The sequence below is a fragment of the Mus caroli genome, chromosome 7 (genome assembly GCF_900094665.2).
Source record: "Mus caroli chromosome 7, CAROLI_EIJ_v1.1, whole genome shotgun sequence".
Lineage (NCBI taxonomy): Eukaryota > Metazoa > Chordata > Mammalia > Rodentia > Muridae > Mus > Mus caroli.
In genome coordinates, this window is record NC_034576.1 from 116,735,012 (window position 1) to 116,762,013 (window position 27,002).

The window sequence follows — 27,002 nt, forward strand, 5'->3', positions numbered from 1 at the left end:
TCTCTGCGAGAAGTCTGGTGTAATTCTGATAAGACTGCCTTTATATGTTACTTGACCTTTTTCTCTTACTGCTTTTAATATTCTTTCTTTGTTTAGTGCATTTGTTTTGATTATTATGTGACAGGAGGAATTTCTTTTCTGGTCCAGTTTATTTGGAGTTCTGTAGGCTTCTTGTATGTTCATAGGCATCTCTTTTTTTAGGTTAGGGAAGTTTTCTTCTATAATTTGGTTGAAGATATTTACTGGCCCTTTAAGTTGGGAATCTTCATTCTCTTCCTTAGGTTTGGTCTGCTCATGGATTTCATGGATGTTTTGGGTTAGGAGCTTTTTGCTATTTGCATTTTTTGACTGTTGTGTCAATGTTCTCTATGGAATCTTCTGCACCTGAGATTCTCTCTTCTATCTCTTGTATTGTTGGTGATCTATAACTCCTATATCTTTCCTAGGTTTTCTAACTCCAGGGTTGTCTCCCTTTGTGATTTCTTCATTGTTTCTAGTTCCAGTTTTAGATCCTGGATGGTTTTTTGTTCGTTTCTTTTGCCTGTTTGGTTGTGTTTTCCTGTAATTCTTTAAGGGATTTTTTTGTTTGTTTGTTTGTTTTTTTTCGAGACAGGGTTTCTCTGTGTAGCCCTGGCTGTCCTGGAACTCACTTTGTAGACCAGGCTGACCTCGAACTCAGAAATCCGCCTGCCTCTGTTCCCAAGTGCTGGGATTAAAGGCATTCACCAACACTGCCTGTTTTGTCTTTAAGGGTTTCTAGCTGTTTACCTGTGTTCTCCTTTATTTTTTTAAGGGAGTTATTTATGTCCTTCTTTTTTGTTGTTGTTTTTGTTTGTTTGTGTCGAGACAGGGTTTCTCTGTATAGCCCTGGCTGTCCTGGAACTCACTTTGTATACCAGGCTGGCCTTGAACTCAGAAATCCGCCTGCCTCTGCCTCCCAAGTGCTGGGATCAAAGGCATGCGCCACCACGCCCGGCTCTATTTATGTCCTTCTTAAAGGCCTCTATCATCATCATGAGAAGTGATTTTAGATCTGAGTCTTGCTTTTCTGGTGTGTTGGGGTATCCAGGACTTGCTGTGTTGGGAGAACTGGGTTCAGATGATGCCAAGTAACCTTGGTTTCTGTTACTTATGTTCTTATGCTTGCCTCCCGTCATCTGGTTATCTCTAGTGATACCTGCCCTGGCTATATCTAGCTGGAGCTCATCCTTCCTGTGATCCTCGTGTCAGAACTCCTCAGAATTAAGCTGTCTCTGTGATCCTGTGATTCTGGGATCCTGGGATCCTTGGATCCCGGGATCCTGAGATCCTGGTGTGACCAAGCCCCTGGGATGCTGTGATCTTGGGTGTGTTAGAGCACCTGGGAGTGGAGCTGCCTCTGGGTGTTATGGGACTGGCTATGGAGTTTGCGTCCAAGGTGTGCTTAGGGCACTGGCCCAGACAGACCAGAAGGAACTTGTGCCTGCCACTGGTCTGGAGGAGTTCCTGCTGCCTGGTCCCGCTGGGCTTAGTTACTCCTGGTGCTGGGACAGATATTGTGTCCTCCTCACCTCTGATTCTGTCAGTCCTTTTTCTTTTCTTTTCTTTTCTTTCTTTTTCTTTTCTTTTTTCTTTCTTCTCTTTCTCTCTCTCTCTTTCTCTTTCTTTCTTACTTTTCTTTTTTTTTTTTAAAGGAAAATATGAAACAGGCCAGTATGAAATAAGAAAGGGGAAATGAGCTAAGACAGATTTCCTTGCCATAGGAAGGAATTATTGTTTTGGAAATACCTAGTTGGGTTTAAGTTTTTGTTTTTACTGTTCACATTTGCAGTATGGCAATATATTTTCAGTTAAAAATGTTTGACATCGGCTGGCAAGCTGGCTCAGCAGATAGGAGCACTGACTGCTCTTCTGAAGGTCCTGAGTTCAAATCCCAGCAACTACATGGTGGCTCACAACCACCGGTAATGAAATCTGATGCCCTCTTCTGGCAGCGTCTGAAGACAGCTACAGTGTACTTATGTATAATAATAAATAAATCTTTAAAAAATGTTTCACATATTAAATTCAACTCATTTTTATCTTAAGTGCTGCCTCAGATAATTAAAATATGATCTAGATAAATGTTCATCTTCACTTGAGAAGTGTTTTTGATGTGCACAGATTCTCTGGATTCAGTTAACATATTGAAACAGATTCATATTTTTTACATTTAGAAACTTAGCCAAAAAAGTAATTGGTTTTATGATATGTCTCTCCTTTAAACAGACATATACCTAAAATGCTAAATATAATTTTTCTAGTATACAGAAGCTGGAGTTTCTCCATAATACATTTCCATGTGTTCTTTATACATAGTTGGGACAACATAGTGTGTTGGCTAGTTTTATATAAATTTGACACGAGGCAGGGTCATCTTGGAAGAGGAACCTCAATTCCATCAGGCACTTTAGGCAAAGCTGGTGGGGCATTTTCTTGATTACTGGTCAATGTGTGAGAGCTAAGCTCACTGTGAACAGTGCCAGTCTTGGGCTGATTGGGTCCTGGGGATTCTAAGACAAGCTGAGCAAACCCAGCAGGGCAAGCTTTGAGCTCCGCTCCTCCACGGCCTCTTCCTCCAGGCTCCTGCCTTGTGTTCCATCAGTGATGGAGTGTGACCTGAGAGTTATGAGCTGATATAAACAAACCCTTTCCTCTCCATGTCACTTTTGGGCATGGCATTTAATCATAGCAATAGAGACCACAACTGATACAGTCAAGAATTTGTAAAACAGTAACAACCACCCCTTTTTGTAATACAAGTCTCTGGATCCATGCTATACAAAATAAATTAATGCAGAGACAAATATTTTTATCTGCACTAAGTTGTGGCCTTTAGCTACAAATGGATGTTGAACATTTGGGTGGTGTGTAGTATGACTAAATCATTGAATGATAAGTAAACATTAGAGAATTTAATTTAAAAAGTCATGTGACCATCATAAAGACATACACTAAATGATGTCAATTAGTAGCAGTGATACTTTTATCCAGGAAACTTAAGGATGTTTTGCAATAGCTCTGCATTCTCTGCATTCACCTTGATATTGTTATAGTTCTCTCTCATCCTAGGTTTTTGGGTCTTGATTTGAACTCAGCTTTGTGGTTGATTACAGTTTCCCTGACTATGAATTTAACATGATTACAGTATTAAACCTCTCTGAATATAACTGAAACCAAATTTCTAATCCCTCAGATGTCTTTTTTAAATTTGTTATCTGTTTTTGGCCTTGATTTCTTGGTATAATTCTATCTTCCTTTGCGTTAGGGATTGTCTCTAAAGTTAAATTACCTTGAATAGTTGCTAATATTTTTGTACCCTGTACCTTATTCCGCAGATAACAGTTAAGTCTATTGGTAATGGTGCCTCATGTTTCATCTTCTCCCTTTATCACTTTACCCACACTATTTTATAGTTTTGCTACAAGCCACTTGGGCTATTGAGTTAGCCTCCTTGACAGTTTTAGTGTCCTTTACCAGTTGTTTGATCTTCCTTAAGGAAGGCGTGATTGTATGACTTTTCTAATCATTAAGTTTTGGGATGCCTTACTAATACCTATAGAATGATTCTGAACACTTATTCTGGAAGTTGAAAATCTGTTATTACCTTATGACAAATCTGCAGTCTTGCTTGGAAAAGATGGAAATCAATGTCTTTCAAGGAATGTGGGTAACAAGAGTCACTGGGGTAACTTACACTGAAAGACAGAACAGAAACAGCAAAAGTGTTGTTGATTAAAAAAGAGCATTGAAAATAATTTGGAAAGCTCTCTACATGAAAACAACTTGTGTTAGATTTCTTGACAAAATAACCAAATGATGAGCAAAAGCTGTCAGCTTCTGAGAGAAGCAGCTTTGTTCAGAAAGAAGTAACCTGTTCAGCTTGTGGATTTCCCTAACTCCCCTCCCATTTTATGAAACTTCTCACTTTCTAGCCATGCTTACTGAAGTCTTTCAGTTACAGTGCAGGGTTTGTAATTACACTACTATAAATCTTTAAAGACAGATGGCTGATTAAAAATGTCCTGTATAGTCTGGCATCCATGTTGAATTTCGATGTTGATGCTGTAAAGAGAAAGTACTCACTCAAAATTGCACAGTAGACAAGATCTATATGTTGTAAACTAAAAACCTAGAGTCTATTATTTATTTGCCCCTCCAATCCTTTGAACACCTTTATCAATACTGTGCTATATTTATAGTGAATGTGGATATGAAAAAGACACAGACCCAAAAGGAACTAACAGATCAATGAGAGAAATTAATCTCTAGGGCCTGGGCAGATGGCTCAGTGAAAAAAACGGCTTGCTATACAAGTATAAGGGTCTGTGTTTGGATTCCTGGCACCTATATAAATGCTGGGTTGGAAGTTCATTTGTAATGTCAGCACTCAGAAGGCAGAGAAAAGGTATCCCGAGATCAATGTATTAGCTAGGATAGCCCTATTAGCAAGCTTTGGGCTCAATGGTAAGACTTGAGTGTGGTTGAGATCAATCAGTGAAGATTCCATATGTCAGTCTCAAGCCTCCTCACACTTGCTTATACATATGCAAGTGTACCTTCCTGTGAACACAAACATGTGCCCATACACATGAACACGCCTACACACATGCACTCATACCACCTAAACATCTTTAAGCATTATAATTATGACCAATATGGAAACATTTATAATAGAAATATGAATCAGTACCTACGAGGTCAAAAGTAGCTCCTTGTTGAGTAAAGAGCAGGAAGGACGGGATGGAGCTGGGAGAAGCTTACCGAGAACAGAGCCTATATCAATAAAAATTGAAAGCAAGTAGACAATGAATGTAGTCCTAAGGCCTGCTCAATTGCTGTGATAAGTTTGGCATACTTATAACTATTTAGAAAAATGCCTGCTAAATAAGTGACTTACAGGAGTAGCAGTCAGTATATGTTTAAGGTCACATCTGGAGACAACCTGTATCATCTGAAAGCTTGTTAGAAAACCATATTAACCTGGCCTATCCAAGACTTTAACAAATTGGAAACTGAGGGATGGAAGCAGGCTGTTTTAAGAAGCCTTCCAGGTGATAACTTACCTTCAAAATGATGAATAAATTACACCTGCTGGGCCGAACCTGCTCCATCGTGCTTTGTGAGAAGCATCATGAGGGAACCCACGCGAGCCAGTTTAGAGTATTCACAGGCTTCGTTGCTACTGCGGCAGCACTGAGAAATTGCATCAGAAACATTATAAAGTCAGAAGCATTTATTATTTTGCTCTTTTAATAGAAAAGCTTTACTGGTTCTCCTCTAGGTCTGAGGCAGACGTCCTATGTTGGAGTGTAGAAGTATTAATTTGCTAATTGATTTGCAAAGAGAAAATAGGAAATAAAAGGAATTTTTATGATCTAAAAATTCTTACTTTTTCTTTCTTTTAGTCATGGATGCCACCTAAATGGGCCTTTTAGTTCAAATCTTTTTACAATTCCAAAGCAGAGGTCATCGTCTGTGTCACTGACGCACCATGCAGGTCTGAGAAGAGCTGGTAAGAAATGATCCTGTTTTACAAATAACCTTACTGTTGGACAGGCAGACTTTGCACCCTTGGGCTCTTTATATCTCGGCCTTCCAAGTAGTTGGAACTTAGGTGTACATTATCTTACCTGGCTTACAAACGATTTTTTTTTTTTTTTTTTTTTTGTTTGAGACAGGGTTTCTCTGTATAGCCCTGGCTGTCCTGGAACTCACTTTGTAGACCAGGCTGGCCTCGAACTCAGAAATCCGCCTGCCTCTGCCTCCCGAGTGCTGGGATTAAAGGCGTGCGCCACCACGCCCAGCTACAAACGATTCTTTTTAAGTTAAACATTAGAGCCCTCAAACCATACAGTAATGTACATACTTTTCATTTCACAAACTTTGAATATCATATAGTGTGTTAACATGATATTGTCATTTGTGTTGACTACTACTTGGTCCATTTGTTAGTTCACACAGTAAACAGATTTTCAACATATATGTACTATATACTTTGATAGATATTAGCATTTCGATAGAACATAAAAAATTATTTTACTGACTTGAAATAGGTACAGATCCAGAACAAGAGAAATTTTTTTAGAAAAGTGTACTGGTTTTGTAAAATGATAATTGTGGTAAAATATTTAGTATGAGGGTAGAAAATTCCCAGCCTGTAACCTGACAGTTATAGGCAGTCTCTGGATGCCCTTACCTTCAGACTCTGCTCCACTCTTTGTCCCTGCATTTCCTTTTGACAGGAGCAATTTTGGATTATTATTTTTAAGGTAGGTGGGTGGCCCTCAACCAGGGGCCATGCCTATCCACTGGATATGGTCTCTACAGATTCTATCTCGCCCTTGTTGGGTATTTTGACTAATGTCCTCTCTGTTGGGTCCTGGGAACTTCTTGGGTCCCTGGCATCTGGACTTTCTAGTGGCTATCCCTAGGTCCCCCTCTCCCACTGCTATATATACCTCCTTTCAAATTCCTGACCCTCTGTTCTTCATCTCTCTTATCTGAACTGGCTCCCTTTTTCCCTCCCCCTCCTGTCTCCCTCCCAGGTCCCTCTCTCCCTCTACTTTCAAAGATTATTTTCTTCCCCCTTCTTAGTAGGACTGTAGCATCTTCTTGGGTTTCATATGGTCTGTGAGTTGTATCATGGGTATTTCAAGCTTTTGCTTCTTTTTTTTTTTTTTTTTTTTTTGGCTAATATCCACTAACCAGTGAGTACATACCATGTGTGTTCTTTTGTGACTGGGTTATCTCACTCAGGATATTTTCAAGATCCCAACCATTTGCCTACAAATTTCATGAGGTCATTATTTTTAATAGCTGAGTAGTACTCCACTGTGAAAAAGTACCACATTTTCTGAATCCATTCCTCTGTTGAGGGACGTTTGGGTTCTTTCCAGCTTCTGGCTATTATAAATAAGGCTGCTATGAACATAGTGAAATTCAACACATTTTTTAGCATAAAGTAGTCTCTAAGTGTTTGTTGAATGAGGTGGAAACTCGTGGATGTTTCTTTTAAAAGGACCCATCCCTCTGCTAGTATAAATTTGTCAGTTTGCTTGATGTTGTTACGAACTTTAGTTTTTCAATATTGAATATTATGAATTAAGAAAAAATTTCAGTACATTTTGTCATGTGGAGAGTCAAGCTTTTTTTTAATAGAATGTAAAAGCTGATCTGTTTTTCTTTTTTTTTTGCAATCACAGGCCTTTCATAAAATATAAAAGATCAAGACCCATGTGAACTCAAAAAATTTCTGCTGTGCAGATAGATGTTTAAAGGAACTCAGTTTTTACATTGTATATGTTGTTATGCCAGAGGCTGATAACTACTAATTACTTAGTAGTGATCAATAATGACAAATATACCAGATGCTTAAATTCTTAGACTGTATCAAAGCCCAGCATAGGTACAAACTTATTAAGTAATTGAATTTTTTAGGAGGCAAATGCTCTTTATGAAAACTCAAACACATACAGTGAATGCATACTCATAAATCCATACTTACTTATATATCCTCTCTCTTAATTTTTAGGTGCTTTGCCCAGCCTCAGTCTTCTGAATTCTTCAAGCCATGTACCAGTGTCTGCTGGCTCTCTAACTAATCGATCACCCATAGGATTTCCTGATACCACTGATTTTCTTACTAAGCCAAATATTATTTTACATAGATCACTGGGCAGTGTATCAAATGCAGCAGATTTCCATCAGTACCTTAGGAACTCTGACAGCAATCTGTGTAGCAGGTCAGTACCATAGCCACTTTGTTTCTGGTTTAGATCCCAAGTTCTCTTAAAAGAATTAGCAGTTTTCTGATTCTGTATTATAAGTGGAGGATATATTAGAATTGTATCCTCTTGATATATGTAGTAGTTTTAAATAAAGCTTTTCTCAGTTTAGTGCTATTATTTCTCAGATAAATAATCTCTATCTGAGGTGAAATACAGTGGTATTTTACTCCTCATATTGTTTCAGTAAACAGAATTATTTAATATATACCACTTAGTGGTTATTTTGCAGTCTTTTGTTGATTTCGTCTTCTTAGAAATACAGGGTTTTAACTTAGACACCGCTATTGACTTTCAAAAGTATGTTATTTCCTTTAAGGACACAGGAGTTTCCTAAATAATACCATTCAGGTTCATGCACAGATTAACATCTTAGGATATGTTACAGTTGAGATCTCATTTAAAATTCAGGCAGATTTCCTAGTTATGTTTAGGTTAAATAAAACAAAAACTTCATTTATCATATATATATTTATCTGTTTTATTCTATTAGCTGTGGACACCAAATACTCAAATATGTTTCAACATGTGACCCCGATGGTGCAGACCACCACAGTGAAAAATCAGGTGAGAATGCATTAGTTATATGTATTTTGAGTTCAAGGCTAGTTTTACAGTGCTTGTTTAAACATCCATGTCCTTAGTTTTACATTTCTGGGTTTTTGATTTCTGTGGTGCTGGGGTGAAACGCAGGAGAATCACATGTGCTGAGTGAATACTCCACAGTGATTACATCACAGCTCACACTTCCTTATCTCCATGGTGGGCAGTACAGTGGTTTTTACTTGTTCTCCAGGATTAGTAAGAGTGACTAACGAGTGACAGGTGCTGGGCCTATTTTTAAGAGCAAGAAATGTGTTGTACAGATGAATATAGTTTTTGGTTATGGCTAGTTTTAATAAATAGTGAAATTAGTAATGTGGAAACCTGTACCACACAATTTATGTTTGAAAGGGATTATGTAGTTTTATGGTATTGAGAGAAATGATTAGTGTCATTAGGAAGCATTTTATACCCTCACACAAGAAATGCTATTGATGAAATTTTAGCTATTCCATAACTTTAAAAAATTGTTATGGAATGTATAATCTCTAAAAGGCTATATCTTAGGCAAAAGGGTAACAGAGAAATAGGCTCTTACCAATCCTTTCTGGACTATAAAGTTCACTTTTAAATGTATACAACTCAACAGGTTTTAAAAACATATTTATTTGTTTGTTTGTTTGTTTATGTAATTTACATCTGATAAGGTTGTTTAAAAGAAGACTGACTAATCCTTCACACACACACTTCCCAAAACAACACAACCTTGCAGCTTACTCACTTGACTTGTGTTACTCAAACACCACATAGAGTCATCACAAGATCAGGCAACAGACTGATAGCTTTCACATGCAAATGCAAAAATGTCCCCTGTGGTCACATGGGATTCCAAAATGCAAGACTCATGGGGTATCCAAAGATTAATAAATAATATATACCAAATAAAGAGGGAAATAAGATCACATGATGGTGTCCAGAGAGAAAAGAAGCAATAACAATTTTGTTTGTGGACAGAACCAAACTTACAATAGACTAGATAGTACCTCAACTTGATAAAAGTTATATCCACTGCTAACATCTGTAATTCAAGAGATAATATTATCCTTTAATTTTTTATTATATTTAACTTATTGTTTATGTGGCTGAGGTTTGAGCTGAGAGCGCTGTGAATATTTGACAAGGACTCTACCACTGAGCACCATTCCTAAAGGTCTTACATTTTACTTAGAAAGAGAGAAATTTGGGAAGAATAATTTTTAAGTACAAAATTTACCACTTCTGATAGAAAAAAATTGGCTTTAGCAATTTAAAGCTTAGTTAAACCTGTTGGGGCAGGCTTTGATAGCTACTGGGGAGTATACAGCCTGGGTTACAGAGTGAAGGCCAGCCTGGCTAGACAATAGATAAAGGCCATTCTCTGAAAATTAACGAGACCTGTTTGAAACTTCCAACTTTTAAAAATTTATGTGTATATGTTTTGCCTGCATGTATGTCTATGCACTGTGTGCATCCGTTGCCTATGGGAACCAGAAGAAGGCATTGGTTTCTCTGGAATTTTTGTTACAGGTAACTAACCATAGCCGCCATGAGCCACCATGTGGGTGCCAGAAGGTGAACCGAGTTCTTCTGGAAGGACAGCCAGTACTGTTAACTACTGAGCCATCCCCCTAGTCCTCTGCCCTAAAATTTAAAAGTAAAAAGGGGGCCGAGGATATAGCTCCGTGGTAGAGCTTTTACCTACCACCACCAACAAGTTCCTAGTTCAGTACCCACTGGTACCTAAAGAAGGAGGCAAAAAAGGAAATAAAAGGGATTATTATTCAAAGGTACTAATAAGAAAATGAAAGAACAAATCCAGAGTAACAGGAGATATTTGCAAATTTTTTGTCTAAATAGAAATCGTATCCAAGTAGTATAAAGAGCTTTAAAAATTTAATAGTAGTATGTCAGACTACTTAGATAAAAATGGAGAAAAGTACTTGTAGTATGAATGCAGAAAGAGGGGGCAAAAAGATCATGAATTTGAGGTCAGCCTGGGTACCTAGTAAAACCTGTGTCAAAAAATAACATAAAACAAATAAAACATGAAGAGGAGGAGTAGGAGGAGAGGGTGGTAGTATTTCAGTGAAAGTCATTTGACAAAAAAAGCTAACTGGATAATTAAATAGAAAAAGATGGCTGACATTGTTAGGGAAATGCAATTACTACTACACAGATCACAGCAATACTCTCCGTAGAATAGCTAAAGTCAAAGGGAGAGTCACTTGTGAAAGGGTGCAGAGGAGTTTGGACCCAGTTTCTAAAAAGTTACATGTAGATTTACGTGACTCAGTAGCATTACAGTCCAGAATAGACCAGGAGAAAGCTCACACAGTGCATCCTTAGTCATCATAGTGCAGGTGTGGGAGCTGTACAAACTCCAGATGTGAGTCGATAATGCTGTAGGCATACGTCTGTAAACTGTGTTTAGCAGTTACAGTAATGAATTTTTGATATATGGACCAACAACACAAACAATATTGTTTTAAGTGAAAGAAGCCCGGTTCAAAATACTTATATTTTATACATACATGTATAATAAATATTATTACATCTACAAGAAATCCTCAAAATGTAAATGTATATAATGTCAGAACAGTTGAGATCTATCTAAAAGGAGAATGGAGATTAACAACAAACATCGGTGAGGGATGTTGTGTAGATGATGAGAGTGTTCTAAAAGTAGATGACATGATAGTTGTGTAACCTTCTATTTACTAAAAATATTTATTTGTACACTGAGAGTACAAGCTAAATTTTCTTTTATTCACCCAAAATTCAGGCTCTAACACCTGAAGTGTTGGGGCCTTTGGGAGGGAATCAGATGATGAAGGTGAGATGATTTCCTTTAGAGGGGCTCACAGAACTTTGTAGCTTTCTTTTCTACTGTATGAGAAACTGGCCTTGTGAAACCTGAGAACTTACCAGGACACCGCTGCACTCTGTCACCTCTACACTATGAGAGTAAACTGTTGTTCATAAGCCATCAATATGAGATACTCTGCTATAGTGTTCTCACCAGACATGGTGGCCTTGCATGAATGAATGAATGAATGAATGAATGAATTACAATTAATACAGCTCTTAAGAAATATTTTTTTTACTACTTTTCATTATTCTCTGGAACGATTGGTCTTTGAGGGGAGATTCCTACTTGAGTACATGTGAAGGTAGGCAGCACTCATGTGAAAGTGTTACCAGGCGGATTTTTTAAAAATTCTTGTTTATTATGGCATTATATCTGTAATTAGCAGGCTTCAGATGTTTGTGAATTTTATATTCAACTTATATAGTAATTTCTGTTTCTCACCAGAGCACAGAATGGTTTATGTTCTAGAAACTCAGTCAAAAACATTTCTTCTATCTTAAACTTCAAATGGCTAAATAGTTTATGCTGCAAATTTTCTTACATGTTTTTTGAGATTAGAGGACTTTCGGTTTTATCTGAGTAAGTTGAAATCCTTAACAATTGTTTTTCCTATTATTAAAAATAGATTTTAAAATCTCAAATAATATATATCCTGATTATCGTTCCCCTCCCTCTACTCCTCCCAGTTCCTCCCCACCTTTCCTCCCATCTGGATTCACTCCCTTTCTGTCTCTCAATATAAAAAAAATTCTTCTAAGAGATTATAATATGATAGGATAAAACAAAACCCAATGCATCATAGTTGGACAAGACAAACAGGAGAAAAGCTGAAAACAAGGCACAAGAATCAGAGACCCACTTTTTAGAACACTCAGCAATCTCATAAAGACATTAAACTGGAATCCATGGACTATACACAGAGGCCCCAGAGTGCCTGACGCAGACCATGCAGGTCCTATGCATGGTGCCTCAGTCTCTGTGAGTTCCTATGAGCTTTGATCATGTTGATTTAGATGGTCTTGTTCTGTTCAGTCCCTCTGGCTCATGTACTTTCTTCCTCCTATTCCGTGGGGTTCCCTGAGCCTTGAGGAGAAGGATTTGATGGAGACATCCATTTAGGGCTGAGTATTCCAAGACCTTTCCCCCTTTGCATATTGTCTGGCTGTGGGTCTCTGTATTTGTTCCCTTCTGTTGCAGGAAGAAACTTCTCTGATGATGATCGAGCAAGTCATTAATCTATGTATATAGCAGAATGTAATTAGGAGTCATTTTATTGCTACATTTTTTTAAAATAAAAGAACAGTAATTTTTGTTTTACCCTAATTCCCTGGGCTATCTAGTTCTTGATTCTTGCTTCCTCAAGCGGTATCAGGTATGGGTTCCATCTGTGGAGTGGGCCTTAAGTCAAATCAGATATTAATTGGTTACTCCCACAGCTCTGTAGCACTGTAGCATACCTTGCAGGCAGAACACCATTGTCCATTCAAAGGTTTGTGGCTGGATTGGTTATTATAGTTCTTGTTTGGTAGCAAACAGAGAACCTTCCTGTAGCAAAGACTCCAGCCCATAGGGGTGAAGGCTCTCTGAAGGCACTGACTTGACTTCTTCATGTTCAGTGAGGTGTGTAGGTGTTGTCTTCCACAGTAGGGCCTTACTGTCAATTTGTGGAGAGCAAATATATAGTCTTGGCCTGGGTTGTTTGGGGATTCCCATGAGACCCCTTTGGCCAACAACTCAATTAGATGGAATGCAATCCCAGCATTGGAAGCTTCATTTGATGACAAGAAATAGCAAATTGGGACTTTGTCTTCCCCGTTATTTGGCAAGTTCATTTAGATCACCTTCATATATGTATTTATTTTAGCAAGCTTCTACTGTATTTGATTTCCATGCTACCCCTAAATGGCCCTAATCTTAGCTGTCCTCATAGTCCCTCCCTCCTCCTACCTCTCCACACCACTTATCCCAACCTGCTCCCCACTTGTTCCTTCTGTTATAACTCCCATCCACCCATAACTATTCAATTCTCTTTTTCTAATGAGAGTTATCTATACACCTTAGTCCCTTACATAGAACCTTTGTGGTTCTATGGATTATAGCTTGGTTATCATGATATAACAGCTAATACTCACATATAAGTGAATATATACCTTTTTTTTTGGTTTGTTTTTCTGGGTCTACGATGCCAAACTTAGAATGATTTTTTTTTTTCTAGTTCCACCCATTTACCTCCAAAATGTCATGATTTCTTTTTTTTTAAATGGCCGAGTATAAATGTACCACATTTTCTTTATCCATTCTTCTATTGTGGGACATCTAGGTTGTTTCCAGTTTTTGGTTATTACAGGTTCAGCTACAGACACGTCAGTTTCTTCTCCGAAGAGGACTACAACACTCCCATCCCACACATTTCTCAAGTGCATTACAACAACTCCTCCCTCCCCAGAGCTTATTTATTTACCAATACCATGGACTCGCAAGAAGTCTTATGACTCCTCGAAGAGAATATGAATAAAGTGACATTGTAGACTGGAAGTTCCCATTTCCTCCTCTTTCAGAATATAACCAATTAATTTGAAGCCTATGGGAAGGCCAACAGGCATCCATTTTAAAATCTAGCCTGGGCACTCCTGCCAAAAAAGCAGCCAGAATTTTCAGTTTTTTAAATTGCTTTAAAAAAAATCATTTAATACACATTAAATGTCTGTGAATTTTAAATTGGATTTTTAATCCCATACCCATTTATTTTTCTCTCGTCCCTGTTGTCCCTCCACATAGATCCCTTTCCCAGTTATGTCTGTGTTTTGTGACCTACTGAGTCTAAGCAGGTGTATGTGTTTAACCATGAGTAGGGAACATTCTAGTGGAGCCTGGTGGGGTAACTAGTAGGTAGACATCTGAAGATATCCCCTTGTACCCCTTGTCTTTTAGAGGCAACAGATCAGCAAAGAGATGTAAAATATGTGTTGTTTCCTTAAATGTTTCTTTTAGTGTCTCCTTTTCTTACAAACAGTAACCAGTTCTCTTAATTACATGGCCAGCCCTTCACCCACTTTCCAGCCCAACCCCTTCAAAACTTTCTCCCAGCCATTCCTCCCTCAGTTCTCCAACAGTCTGCTTAAACAGTCCCTTCTCCCAGTTTCCCCTGGCTCAACTGTCACCAGGTCTTCTCTTCTCACACTGCTAGCTCAGTTCACTTCCAACTGTCTGCTACCAATACCTTCTCTGGCTCAGCTCAGATCCTGCTGTCTCCTATTTTCTCTCTGCTCACTCTCTTCTGCACCATTATCTTCCTTCTCTAGCCTCACTCTATCTTCTTTCTGCACCAACTGTCTTCTCTAAACCTACTCTTCTGCCACCTGGTCCTTACTACTCTTCCTTTTTCAGGCACTGCTGGCTTTTTAAATCCTTCCCAGAAGTCCAAGAGGCAGCAGGCACTGGCCATAGGATCAAGCAATTCTTTTAAAGGTTCAGTTGACTAGCAGCTAGGGATCCTTTAAAGGGCCAGACATACAAAGGACACTACACGGGAGGAAGGCCCCATGAACTCTTCTCCCACACATTACTGGCTGTTGACCCGACCAGCCTTGTACAGGCTCACCCAGTGGAGGCAACTACAACTGTTGTATTTGTGATTGCAGTGGCTGTTCTGTCTTCCCTTTCTTAACATTCCTTCTTCCTCTCTTTAATGATATTCCCTAACTTTTAGAGAAAGTGGTGTAAATGTCCTGTTTAGGGCTAAGTACTCAAAGTTCCTATTTTCCTCATTACTTTGATTATCAAATAGTCTTTGTATTCACTGTCACTCACTGTAAAGAGAAGTTTCTTGACCAAGTCTGAGAGTAGCTTTTGTCTGAGTATAAATATAGGTGTTTAGAAGGCAGTTTAATGTAATGTCGGTTGAGCCACTCAACACTAGTTAAGTTTTCCCAAGTCACGGAACTTTGATCAGGTTTGCAGTACCAGGCTTGAAATCTTCTTCATGGAAGGGGTTTCACATGCAACCAGGAAATGATTGCTTGTCCCCTTAAAGTCCTGCCACTATTCCAGTAGTGGCACAGCTTGCCTGCGGGGTTGCTGTTGCCGTTTTTGCAATTCATAGTTAGCTGGGATAGACCACTGATGCTGTTTCTCCTCCAGAAGCCTGCATAGCACCTTCTGTCTATCCAGCAGGGAGCTGGCTTCCAGCTCAGCTTCAAGATGTGTGCTGTGTGGTGTTTGCAGCAACAATTTGAAACCAACTTCTCGTTTAGAGTATCATTGTCATGACTGCCCTTATTTACCGAGACTATTTGAATATTATACCCCCCTTTCCCATATGCATTATTATGTGAAATAAGTTACGGTACTCTTCTCAGCACTGCAGGTCCTCTAGAGTTGACTTGATAACTGAGGTGGGTAGTAGGTGTCAAACTGGTGGGAGCTGTCTAGCTTGGATACACTGGATGAAGAAGTGGTTCTGGTGCTGGCTGAGCTGGACAGGACAGTGAGGTGTCAGCATCGTTTCAATATGCACGCAGTTTGAGGCCATGACTTCTGTAAATGTTTCCATGCAGCGTTTTGGATGGTGGTTGACCATGGGTAACTAAAACTGGAAAGTGGGGCTTCAGATATAGAGGCACTACTGTCTTCAAAGTTTCATTTTTATGAAAGAACGTGTTTTATTTAGAAAATAGTATTTTATAAACAATAGTACTTTCTAACCTTAAATGTTTGCTGTAATTCAGTATGTTAGGTATAGAATTGATTAAATCTTTAAATCACATTTTATGTTTAAGATCTGATAAGTTGATTTAGTTACTATCAATATTTTATGTTTAAGAACAAACATCAGGTTTTGAACCTACTTCTGAAGTTAGCCTTCAGGAAGTACATTTTATTATCTCTTTTCGATCTCTATAAGATGGTAGCTCTCAAAGTTGCCCATGTTGGCTTCTTCGTAGTAATCAGCTTCTGTGGTAGCTAGGATTATAGGCACGGGACACTGCCCTGCTTAGAGAGGACACTCAAGAACTCAGAAAATCCAGCATCCTAGCTCATGTCTGTGACTCCATCACTTGGGAGAGTGAAACGTGAGGCTTGCTGTGAGTTGAAGGCCCAGCTTGAGCTACATATTTACAGTTCTAGGCTAGCCCATGTTATAAAGGGAGATGCATGCATACACATACACACACGACACTTCCCCCAACACACACACAAATAAAAAAACTAGGTTTATTTTTAAAAGTTAGCCAGGCCTCTAGTGTGGATGAGGTGAGGGGAGACTGGGCAATTTAGTGAGATGCCATCTCAGGAAATAAAGAGAACGAAAGTTTAAAAATTCTATTTATTGAAGAGCATATAGAACATAAGTTTAAAGCTTGATGAATTTTTATACATTGTACAATCTGTACCCAGATCTAGAAACTTAATGTTATCTTAAAATTTCCCTTTATGCACCCTTGCAGCTGTGCCCCTAAGGTAAATGACTTCCCTGTCTCAGTGCTCGTGCGTACCACTCATGCATATCATGAAAACTTTAAATGTGTTGTGTGTTTGTGAACGATGGCAGGTTAGGGTGGGGGACCTTCATACCATGGCATGCATGTGGACATCAGACAACTTGGTGAGTTGGTTCTCTCTTCCCATCTTTATAAGAGTCCCAGGAACTGAACTAGATTGCTAGGCTGTATGACAGGCATGGCCAGCTCACTGGATAAAATAACAGTTTTGAGACTTTTAAAAAGAATTTCATAAGGTGAATAACAGGGTATGGACTTTTTCCCTGTCTTTCTTCATTGATCATTTTTGTGTTTATGAACTCACTCGCATTGTATGTAGTTATGTTTTTTATTGTTGCTTACAGTGTATGAATCTCTCACGGGAAAATTACCTGTTTAGGTTGTTATAAATGAGACAAAAACTGTTTAAAATGTGAATAAATAATATTTGGCTACTGGTGTTACTCTGCTTTTCTATATAACTTGAAAAAAAGAATATTATTAATCAAATAAACAGAGAAATAACTCAGAATTTATCATTTTGTGGTTGAAATTTTACATATTTCTTGTGTTCACATATAATTATGAATTTAGAGTTTTTGTTTCATAATATCATATGAGGATTGTTTATACCAAATTGGTAAGCAGTGTCTCCTGAGAGGGACTGTCCTTTTTTGTTTCTCACTTTATAAAGCTACCAGCCCCATCCTGTCATCAGTGAGTAGACGTGACATGTTTTTGTCATCTGAGGGTAAGACCCCTGTCAGCAGGTAGACTCTGTAGTGTGGATAGATGCTTTAGCCTCAGCTGGAGTATGGCTCACTCTGTCAGAAGAGTTTTACATCAGTGACCAGGTTTTGTAATGAAGCTACATATTTAAGGCACATTTTATTTCTATTTATTACTATATATATTTTTGAAAGGTGAAGAAGACAGCAGTGTTTTCTTAAAAGAACGATTGAACATTGTGGAAACCCAAGAAGAAGAGACCGTGAAGAAAGCCGGCAGGGAGTTATTTTTGGAAGGTGATAGTCACCTAATGGAAGAGGCACAGCAAACAAATGTAAGAGACACTTTCAGTGTCACTATGTTAAATGTAAAAGACACTTTCTTTTTTTTTTTTAAATATTTTTTATTAGGTATTTTCCTCATTTACATTTCCAATGCTATCCCAAAAGTCCCCCATNCCCCCCCCCCATTCTTCCCCCCCTCACTCCCACTTCTTGGCCCTGGTGTTCCCCTGTACTGGGGCATATAAAGTTTGCAAGACCAAGGGGCCTCTCTTTCCACTGATGGCCGACTAGGCCATCTTCTGATACATATGCAGCTAGAGACACGAGCTCCGGGGTACTGGTTAGTTCATATTGTTGTTCCACCTATAGGGTGTGCAGATCCCTTTAGCTCCTTGGGTACTTTCTCTAGCTCCTCCATTGGGGGCCCTGTGTTCCATCCAATAGCTGACTGTGAGCATCCACTTCTGTGTTTGCTAGGCCCCGGCATAGTCTCACAAGAGACAGCTATATCAGGGTCCTTTCAGCAAAATCTTGCTAGTGTATGCAATAGTGTCAGCGTTTGGAAGCTGATTAATGTCACTATGTTACAGGTGAAATGTGGCATGGACAAGCACTGGCTGCATTATTCTTAAACAGAACATCATTATCTGTATAATGGAATTTTAATTTTGTTACTGAGAAGTCACAGTTAATGGAATAATGCTTGGTTTATGAGTAACAGTTGTAGGCCAATTATCCATGAACACAAAGCTTTTCTCTTTTATGAAAAATTTACTTAATTTTATAGTAGATATATTTCATTTTGTTACTTCCTAATTATATTTTTTAAATGCAGAGGCATGTACATAGTTATTGAAAAATAAAGAGAATAATTATTCACATGGGCTCGCAAGTTGGCTCAGTGGTAAAGCTGCCTGCTGAGCAGCCTTGATGGCCTGAGTTCCATCCCTGACTCCACATGTTGGAGGGAGAGAACTATAACTTTGAAAAATTATCTTTTGACTTCCATAGATATACTGTCACATGTGTGAATGCACACACACAAAATATTAAAACAGAATGATTACTTCTAATAGTTCCATTTCTTCCTCAAGTTCAGTACTGAAATTTGTAGGATGAAATCCTATTCAATTACTTGGAGATAGTATTCTGTAAGAAGTACCACTGTTATGAGACAAGGATTTTTTTTTTCTTATGCTTTGGTACATAAAATGTCTAAAATTAAAATAATGGATTTTAGATTTACAATCATTTGAAAATAAGCTTAATTATATAATATATTAACAACGATAATGAATATATCATCAGCCTCCTGATGCTAAGAAGATGTGTTTAAAGTCTTGATATGGCATTTAACAATGAGAAGAAATAGAAGTCAAGATGAAAGAATATTTGAGAAAACCACTACAGAAATGATAGCTAGCTGTTGTTAATGTCCATTCTTAAGCATTCTTATTTAGATATGGATTTAAAAATATGTATGCTCACACACATAACATATGATAATAAATTTAAAAAATACTGACTATATGTTAAAATGATAACATTTTAGATATATTGGTTTGAAGAAAATATATGCCTTAAGTTCAATGAAAAACAAATATCTGTAAAAGGTAAAGTGGTTTTTTTTCTCCTTTGTTCAGATCCATCAGGAAGTGTCACTGGACCCGATGTTAGTTGAAGATTATGATTCGTTAATAGAAAAGATGAACAACTGGAATTTTCAGATTTTTGAGCTTGTAGAAAAGATGGGAGAAAAATCAGGAAGGATTCTCAGTCAGGTTTGTCTTCATATCTCTACTTTATCACTATATTTTTTCAGATATTGATAAAAGCAAAATCTAAATTTTACTGGTTTAAGTACAAGTTCAGAAATGGCATTGTCAATAAATTTATCTTTCAAGTAGCCTTCAAAACATATAGTTAAATGTACATGATACACATGTGTTATATACCCTATGCTGTTATTGACATTTGCCATATATAAATATATGTGAAAATCATTAATTTTAGTATACTAATGAGATTTAAGCTCAGCTAACATAGTAATAAAATTTTACTTTTTCTTGACTTTTGAGATTTGAAAGGACTTGAAAGATAATTTAGTTCTAACTAATAAAATGTGAATATTATTTTTTTACCTTTCCTACCTAGAGCTTGGGTGAATAGTTCATTTCATAAATGAACTAAGAGTTAGAGTTCTACTTAATAATTCTATATAATAATTGATCTTCCTATATAAAGCAAATTTTAATTCTGCAACATAGCTGCTCTGATCACATCCAAAGACCTTCTAGGTCTGTATGATTTGACTGAAATGCAGACATGTCTTTAGTATATACATCTTTAATCTCAAACAGTGATATCTAATTGAGGGGTAGTATAAAGGGATGAATCAGAGAAAATTTGACAGAATGAGTCAGAGATAGGATATGCCCAACTCTCAGGAGAAAAGCTGTTTAAGAGCAGTGCTGGGACAGTGAAGGTCATTCAGTGAGTTTATCAGTGAGTTGGAAGTTGAGTCAGTTGAGAGTCAGTTCAGTTCAGCTGAGTGTAGTTGTGTTTGGTGCAGGTCAGTCACTTCATCAGTAAGTTGGGAGTGCAGTGCAGTGAGCACAGTACAGTGAGCACAGTGCAGTGAGTATAGTGTTGTTGCAGGAAATATTAAAAAAGTCGTCCCACCATCTCTCCTGCCCCATCAGTCTGTGTTCCTGCTCTAGTACTGGTAAAAGCAGGCCACAACACTGTATCACGGTGGGCGTGTACTCACCACTGAGCTATTCTCTCCCAGTTAGCGAGTTCATCTCACTTCCACTCATCACCCCACACACCCTACAATCAGCCATCTCAACACCTCGTTACCCAGTAGAAACATGACTTATTATCCAAACAGATTTATATAACAATAAGATCACAATTTACAAGATGCCAATACAATAATTTCAGAGCCAGTTGATAGTGATAAAAGCTTTACCCCAGTTATTCTAACCTTGTGAAAATCTTGTGAAAATCTTGTGAAAACTGCTTGTGGCTGTTAAAACCACTTGAAATCGGAATCTCCTTCCTGTTCATCTGTCTCCATGTTGGCTTCTCCTCCTCTTCTTCCCCTTTGACCTCTCTGTCCCCCCAACTCCTAGCTCCACCTCCCTTTTCCTGTCCAATTGCAGGCCTGCCACTGCCCTAATGTGATTGGACAGGGAAAAACCTGCACCATAGTGCAGGGAGCACAGTGCAGGGAGCACAGTGCAGGGAGCACAGTGCAGTGAGTGTAGTGCAGTGAACACAGTGCTGAGCCTGGCACAGTAAGTGCAGTGCACTAAGTGTTGTGTGGTGAGTGCAGTGTACTGAATGTAGTGTAGTGAGTGCATTGCAGTGTAGTTTTCTTGTGAGTTCATGCAAGTCAGCGAGGCAGCTGAGGCCAGAGATTAAGAAGGAGCCATAAGACTAGAACAAATTGCTGGAGTTAGTTTGAGGCCAAACAGAGCAATTCAATGAGTAGTTGAGAGTTGTCAGCTTGGAGAAGAGTTTGAACTAGACAGGGTGAACTCTTTCCATGGTAAACCTCCAAAATGACAATTACATCAAGCAAATAAAAGTTAAAATATGATTCTCATTAACTCCCTTATTATCTTATCTACAAAATACAAAACAAAGGGATACTTAATGTGGCAGGAATAGGAGGTTTGTCCATTGAATTCCTTAGGGCCAAAACTATGATGAATACATTTTTTCAGACTTTTTAAAAACCACTTATAAATTAGTATTTGTAATGTTTTTCAATAAATCTGGAATAAAAAGCTAAAGAGAAGTCAAGAAAAAATTTAAATTGGGACATACGTGTAATAAAATTTCTTTGGTTTTCATAGGGCTTAAGGGTGATATCTTTGTTATTGCTTGGGGAAATATTTTTCGGGAAGTTTATAATGAACAAACTTACAAGAAATGCACTGATAGATTGGAGCGATGGTGCAGGAATCATGAGCACTTGCTGCTTTTCCAGAGGCCCTGAGTTTGGATCCCAGTACCCAGTACCCAGGACCCAAGTACCCATACCCAGTGACTCAAAAATCCCTGTAACATTAGCTCAACAACCTTTTCTGAACTCCACAGAAACATGCACACGTGCCCTTCTACCCCAAAAATGAAATAAAATCAGTATGGTGGGCTTGGTGCCACAGTCTATAATCCAAGTTATTTGAGAAGCTGAGGCAGGAGGATGTCAAGTTTAAGGCCAGCCTAAACAACTTAAAGAGACTCTACCCTAAAAACCAAGAAGATCTCATAACTTAATGAATAGAGTTCTTGCCTGACATTTGGGAGGCCTGGAGTTCAGTCCTAATACATGAGAAAAATAAAATATATACATGGTCCTTTTTCTAAATATATCACAAACTGAGCTACAGAGAGACATTCTGATTTTTAAAGTGAACTTCATTTTATTTTACACTTAGGTTATGTATACTTTATTTCAAGATACTGGTTTATTGGAAACATTTAAAATTCCCACTCAAGAATTTATGAATTATTTTCGTGCATTAGAAAATGGCTACCGAGACATTCCATGTGAGTAATGGTATACCTGGTTAAGTTCTAATAATTTGTCTTTCTCTTCAAATAAACCCTGAAATATGTTTGGAAATACACATTTGAGAAATTTTCAAATAGATATTTTTAAAGAATATTTATATCCTGTTACTTGGTGTTAATAACTGACTTGTTAATTTTGATATATGCTTCTAAACCTTACTTATTAATCCTTTTATAGAGTGGATCATAATATTGATATGTATCCATAATCAGTTTTCTTCACTTAAATGTTGTATAGTACTTAAAATTTTGGGTGTATGTATTTGTGTGCATTGTGTGTACGTGCACATGCAACTTAACTGAGGTCTACTTTTCCTGGAGCTTAGCAAGTAGGCCAGGCAGGCTAGCCAGTCCCAAGGATTTTTCTGTTCCTGTCTGCCCCAGCATTGAGTTAACATGCATACACCACTGGACCTGGCTTTCTTTTTTTAAATATGAGTTCTAGGGCTCAAATTCAAATCTTTATGGTTGCAAAAAAACATTTTACTGACTGAACAAGCCCAGTGTATGTGTTTTGTGTGTGTGTATTGTATATCACTTATTATGTGCCTTATGTTTTTAAGTACTTATAAATGTTTAATAAACAATTTCAGAAAATTGTTCATTTAAAAATATTTAAGACTCACACACAATTTTTACTTTAAATTTCCTACTGATTTTTGGAATGATTTTTAATTTTTTGTACTGAATATAATTTGAATTTCTAATATGAAATATATGGTTTTCTTTGTTAGTCCTTTCAGTAGTTTCCCCCATATGAACACATACATAGTACATTATTCCTAAATCAGCATAATACTGCCTTGTAGTTTAAAGTGTGTCAATCTTTTATTTCCATATTTAAGAAATTAGTATTTCTCGCTTTTTTGCCAAAAACATAGGTATATGGAATATATAACTCTTCAATGAGCAAAATATTTGTGTGTGTGTGTGACTGAGGATGACTTTGTGTGTCCTCTGTATCACTCTCTGTGAAACATAGTCTCTTACTGAACCTGTATCTTTTCTGGAGACAGGGAAGCTCCATTTATCCTCTTGTCTCACCTCCCCTACCCCCAGCACCCCTACCAAGCACTAGGACTGCAGTATACATACAGTTATGCCCAGCTTTTCACTTGGGTACAGGAATCTGAATTCATATCTTCATTTTTACACAGGAAGTAATCGTACCCACTGGGTCATCTTTCCTGTTCCCCAAATAATTCTATATTTTGTCTCCATAATCCAGACACCAAAGTTATAAAATCAACACAATAGAAATATCAATAATTTTTTTTCAATACCTTTCAATTATCTTTGTCTTTCCTGTGTATTCTTTGGGCCTTTACTATGTTTCTGTATTTTCTTTGAAACCTTATAAAAGAGTACTTTTTAGTATATCAGAATATCTTAAAATAAAATTGTGGGAAATACCTTACTTGTTGGGATATAGTTTAGCTAGAAGAAAATTTCACTTTCAAATGTCTTATGCCAAACCTAAAGTATTTTGTTAACTTCAGATCACAATCGTGTGCATGCCACAGATGTCCTACACGCTGTTTGGTATTTGACAACCCGACCAATTCCTGGCTTACCGCAGATCCATAATAACCATGAAACGGAAACCAAAGCAGGTACTTCTTTCTACCAATCTTGACTTTAATTATGTAAATTAGCTGTCTTATGTAAGTACATCTAATATCTAAAAAAATTTCTTTAAGTAAACTTTGGTACACATAAAAGATTGTGTAAGTTACAAAGCTTAATTTGACATAAAATAAGGCGGGCATGGTGGCGCACGCCTTTAATCCCAGCACTCAGGAGGCAGAGGCAGGCGGATTTCTGAGTTCGAGGCCAGCCTGGTCTACAAAGTGAGTTCCAGGACAGCCAGAGCTATACAGAGAAACCCTGTCTCGAAACAAAAACAAACAAACAAACAAACAAAAAAATTTGACATAAAATTTTAAACTTGTTCCCATGTTAAGATGTAGCTCATGGTCCAGAACTACTGTATGTAACCTGCTACCTCTCTTCTCAGTCTTCTAAGATAGCCATGGTCTTGGATAGTTTGATAATTTTTGTTTCAGACCTATTATATATGTTTAAAATAAATAATAATACCAAACAAAAGGGAGACAGAGATATTTAAGTAAGGAATGTTTAAAAACATTTGCAAACATTATAAATTATGTTTCAAAAAGTTTATACTATCCCTCACATAGATACTACTGTTTAAATTAGCTTTATGTATTATAAAGTTCCTATCTCTCTTACTTGAACTTATGGTCATAAAATACGCTAGTAAAATAGACCTACCAGAGTAGAGATTGTATGGGATACCGAGTTGCACATTCTGTAGTCTGTTTTCATTTTACTTTAACACTGGGGAGATAGTGTTGAGTAGCTCCTGCTGACGGAGAGCAATGAATTTGTGCTGGTGAGAGAGCTCAGCAGGTAAGAGAGAGCTCAGACTCATTGTTAGCACTCCTGTTGGATGGCTCACAATCCAGCTACAATACTGCACTCATGAATGCATTCTCTCTCTCTCTCTCTCTCTCTCTCTCTCTCTCTCTCTCTCTCTCCCCCCTTCCTTTTTTGTAATGTCAGGAAAAGAACTGAGGACCTTGTGGATGCTACTCAAACATTCTACTGAGCTACAATACTGAGTTCTTAGTAGCATCTATTAAAGAGTTCTTCATACATTTTAAATATAGTGGACTCCTAAATGCTATGACATCAGTGGTTTACCTTATAAAAATGCTGTGAACATAAGTTAACATGTGAGGAAGTCCCCAGTGTCATACATAGTGCATAGCCGACTCGCAGTGCTCTCTTGGCATCCTGGATGAAAGTCAGAAGCATCAAATTGGACTTTCAGTTTTATTTTATTTGTGTTTCTCTCTATAATAGTACCATGTCTTTATCACTTGAGCTGTGTAATATGCTTTGAAATTAGGAAGTATGAGTTCTCAATGTTGCAGTGTTCTATTTTTTTTTTCCTTTGAGGTGATTTTGGCCATTTCAGTTTCTTGTATTTATACATTAATTATATATTCAGTTTACATTTTTATGCTCAAAAAGCGAGCTTGGATTTTGATTATATATAGTGTTGAATCTGCAGAACAATTTGTAAATCTTTGCCTTTTTAATGTTAGGTTTCTGTCAAATTTATATGTACTGCTGTTATCAAGAGCCTTCTGTCTAAGCTTTAAGTAGTTACTGAGTTTTTGTTTTGTTTCACTTTCTACATTTTTGTTGTTGCTTTTGTTTATTTTAACACAATATCTTATGTACTCCAGATGGTCCTTGAACTTAAAAGTGCTGACATGTATAGGTCTGCATCACTAGTCTCAACTAATTGTTTTAGTTTAATAGGGATATATTTTGCTATTTTTTATTTTTAAAATTTAGTTTATAATTTAAGGGGGAATCCATGGTGGCTATAACACAGGGAAATGTTCAAGGTATTGACCTTATATTAATAATTAAAGTCTTGCTAGTAGCAGTTTGCCTACATAATCCATATATTTAGCTGTTTTTTAAACAACTGTTGTAAGGAGTGTTAAGCGTACAGTTTTCGAAAACTCAATATATATTGAAAACATAAACAGTATGAAAATAATGAACATTGTAAAATTAAATTATCATTCATGCATTAAAGTCATGTTAAAAATTCTTGTGATATAGTGACTCAAATTATGATTAAGAGATCATTTGGACTTTGACAAGGCCTATTTCTAACTGATGAACACAACTGAGGACATCTTGTATCTCTTATCTTGTATTTTATGTGCTGCTTACTATAATACCTTTTACATTCTGGAATCTCTTCCAATCCCTTTAGCAGCAATGATAGCTTGACCATTTAGTCTTACCTAATATAAAGACACAGAAGCAGGTAATGAGGTGTTAGGGACCAGAGTCGAGAGGGGAAAACACACTGTTTCTATCAGAAGGAAACAGAGAAGTAGTACTGAAGTAGTTGTGTTTCAGGCCTTTGTGTGTTCATGCTTTTTGTTCTGTTCCATTGTAAAGAGCCTCATAGGAGGAAGAAGAAGAGAAAGAGAAATTGTAGTCAATGCAAGACATGAAACATTTCTTCAGATGAGTTTTGAAAAGTAGCACCTCTATGAAGAGCTTTGTTTGGTGATACATCAGATTCACTCGTGTTCATATGGTTTTTAAATCAGATTTTATTCCCTAGTTTTATTCATTTTGATCCTTTTCTATATCTATTATACATAATTTTTTTTCATTCAGTATATTTTGATCATATTCTTTCCCCTCCCCTACTTTCTCCCAGACCCTCCTCACCTTCCTACCTACCCAACTACTTGTTCCTTCTGTCTGTCTGTCTCTCAAAAAACAAGAAAAAATAACAACAAAAAGAAAATCACATCAAACTTTGAAAAAAGAAAATTAGTTAGAGAAAAGGTAACAAGATACCACACACAAACACATCCCCCAATATGCAGAGCATGTGTTTTAGTTAACTACCCTTGGGTGTAGGGCCTGTCCTGGAGTGTGACTGGTGTACCTAATTTTATGCTCCAGTGGGGAAAACTGACTTTCCCTTTCCCAGGAAGGTTCAGTCACAGGTAGCTTCCTGGTTATGGGCAGGACTTTGTCTACTTCACAGGTAGCTTCCTGGTTATGGGCAGGACTTTGTCTACTTCACAGGTAGCTT

At 37.5% G+C, this 27,002-nt stretch overlaps 1 protein-coding gene and 1 long non-coding RNA gene across 3 annotated transcripts in view; both read left to right on the forward strand.

Annotated features, from left to right (window-relative positions):
- Pde3b (phosphodiesterase 3B) overlaps window positions 1-27,002 on the forward strand; it is a 122,657-nt gene that overhangs the window by 84,189 nt on the left and 11,466 nt on the right. For both annotated transcript variants that reach the window (XM_021167016.2, XM_029480048.1), the window contains exons 5-11: window positions 5,427-5,533; window positions 7,553-7,763; window positions 8,299-8,372; window positions 17,660-17,799; window positions 19,393-19,530; window positions 22,201-22,312; window positions 23,836-23,949. In XM_021167016.2, the coding sequence (XP_021022675.1) occupies window positions 5,427-5,533; window positions 7,553-7,763; window positions 8,299-8,372; window positions 17,660-17,799; window positions 19,393-19,530; window positions 22,201-22,312; window positions 23,836-23,949 (896 nt within the window). The remainder of the gene's footprint in view (window positions 1-5,426; window positions 5,534-7,552; window positions 7,764-8,298; window positions 8,373-17,659; window positions 17,800-19,392; window positions 19,531-22,200; window positions 22,313-23,835; window positions 23,950-27,002) is intronic.
- Window positions 25,998-27,002, forward strand: part of LOC115031552 — a 1,313-nt gene continuing 308 nt past the window's right edge. The window contains exons 1-2 of the long non-coding RNA XR_003837218.1: window positions 25,998-26,913; window positions 26,955-26,995. This is a non-coding gene — a long non-coding RNA (uncharacterized LOC115031552). The remainder of the gene's footprint in view (window positions 26,914-26,954; window positions 26,996-27,002) is intronic.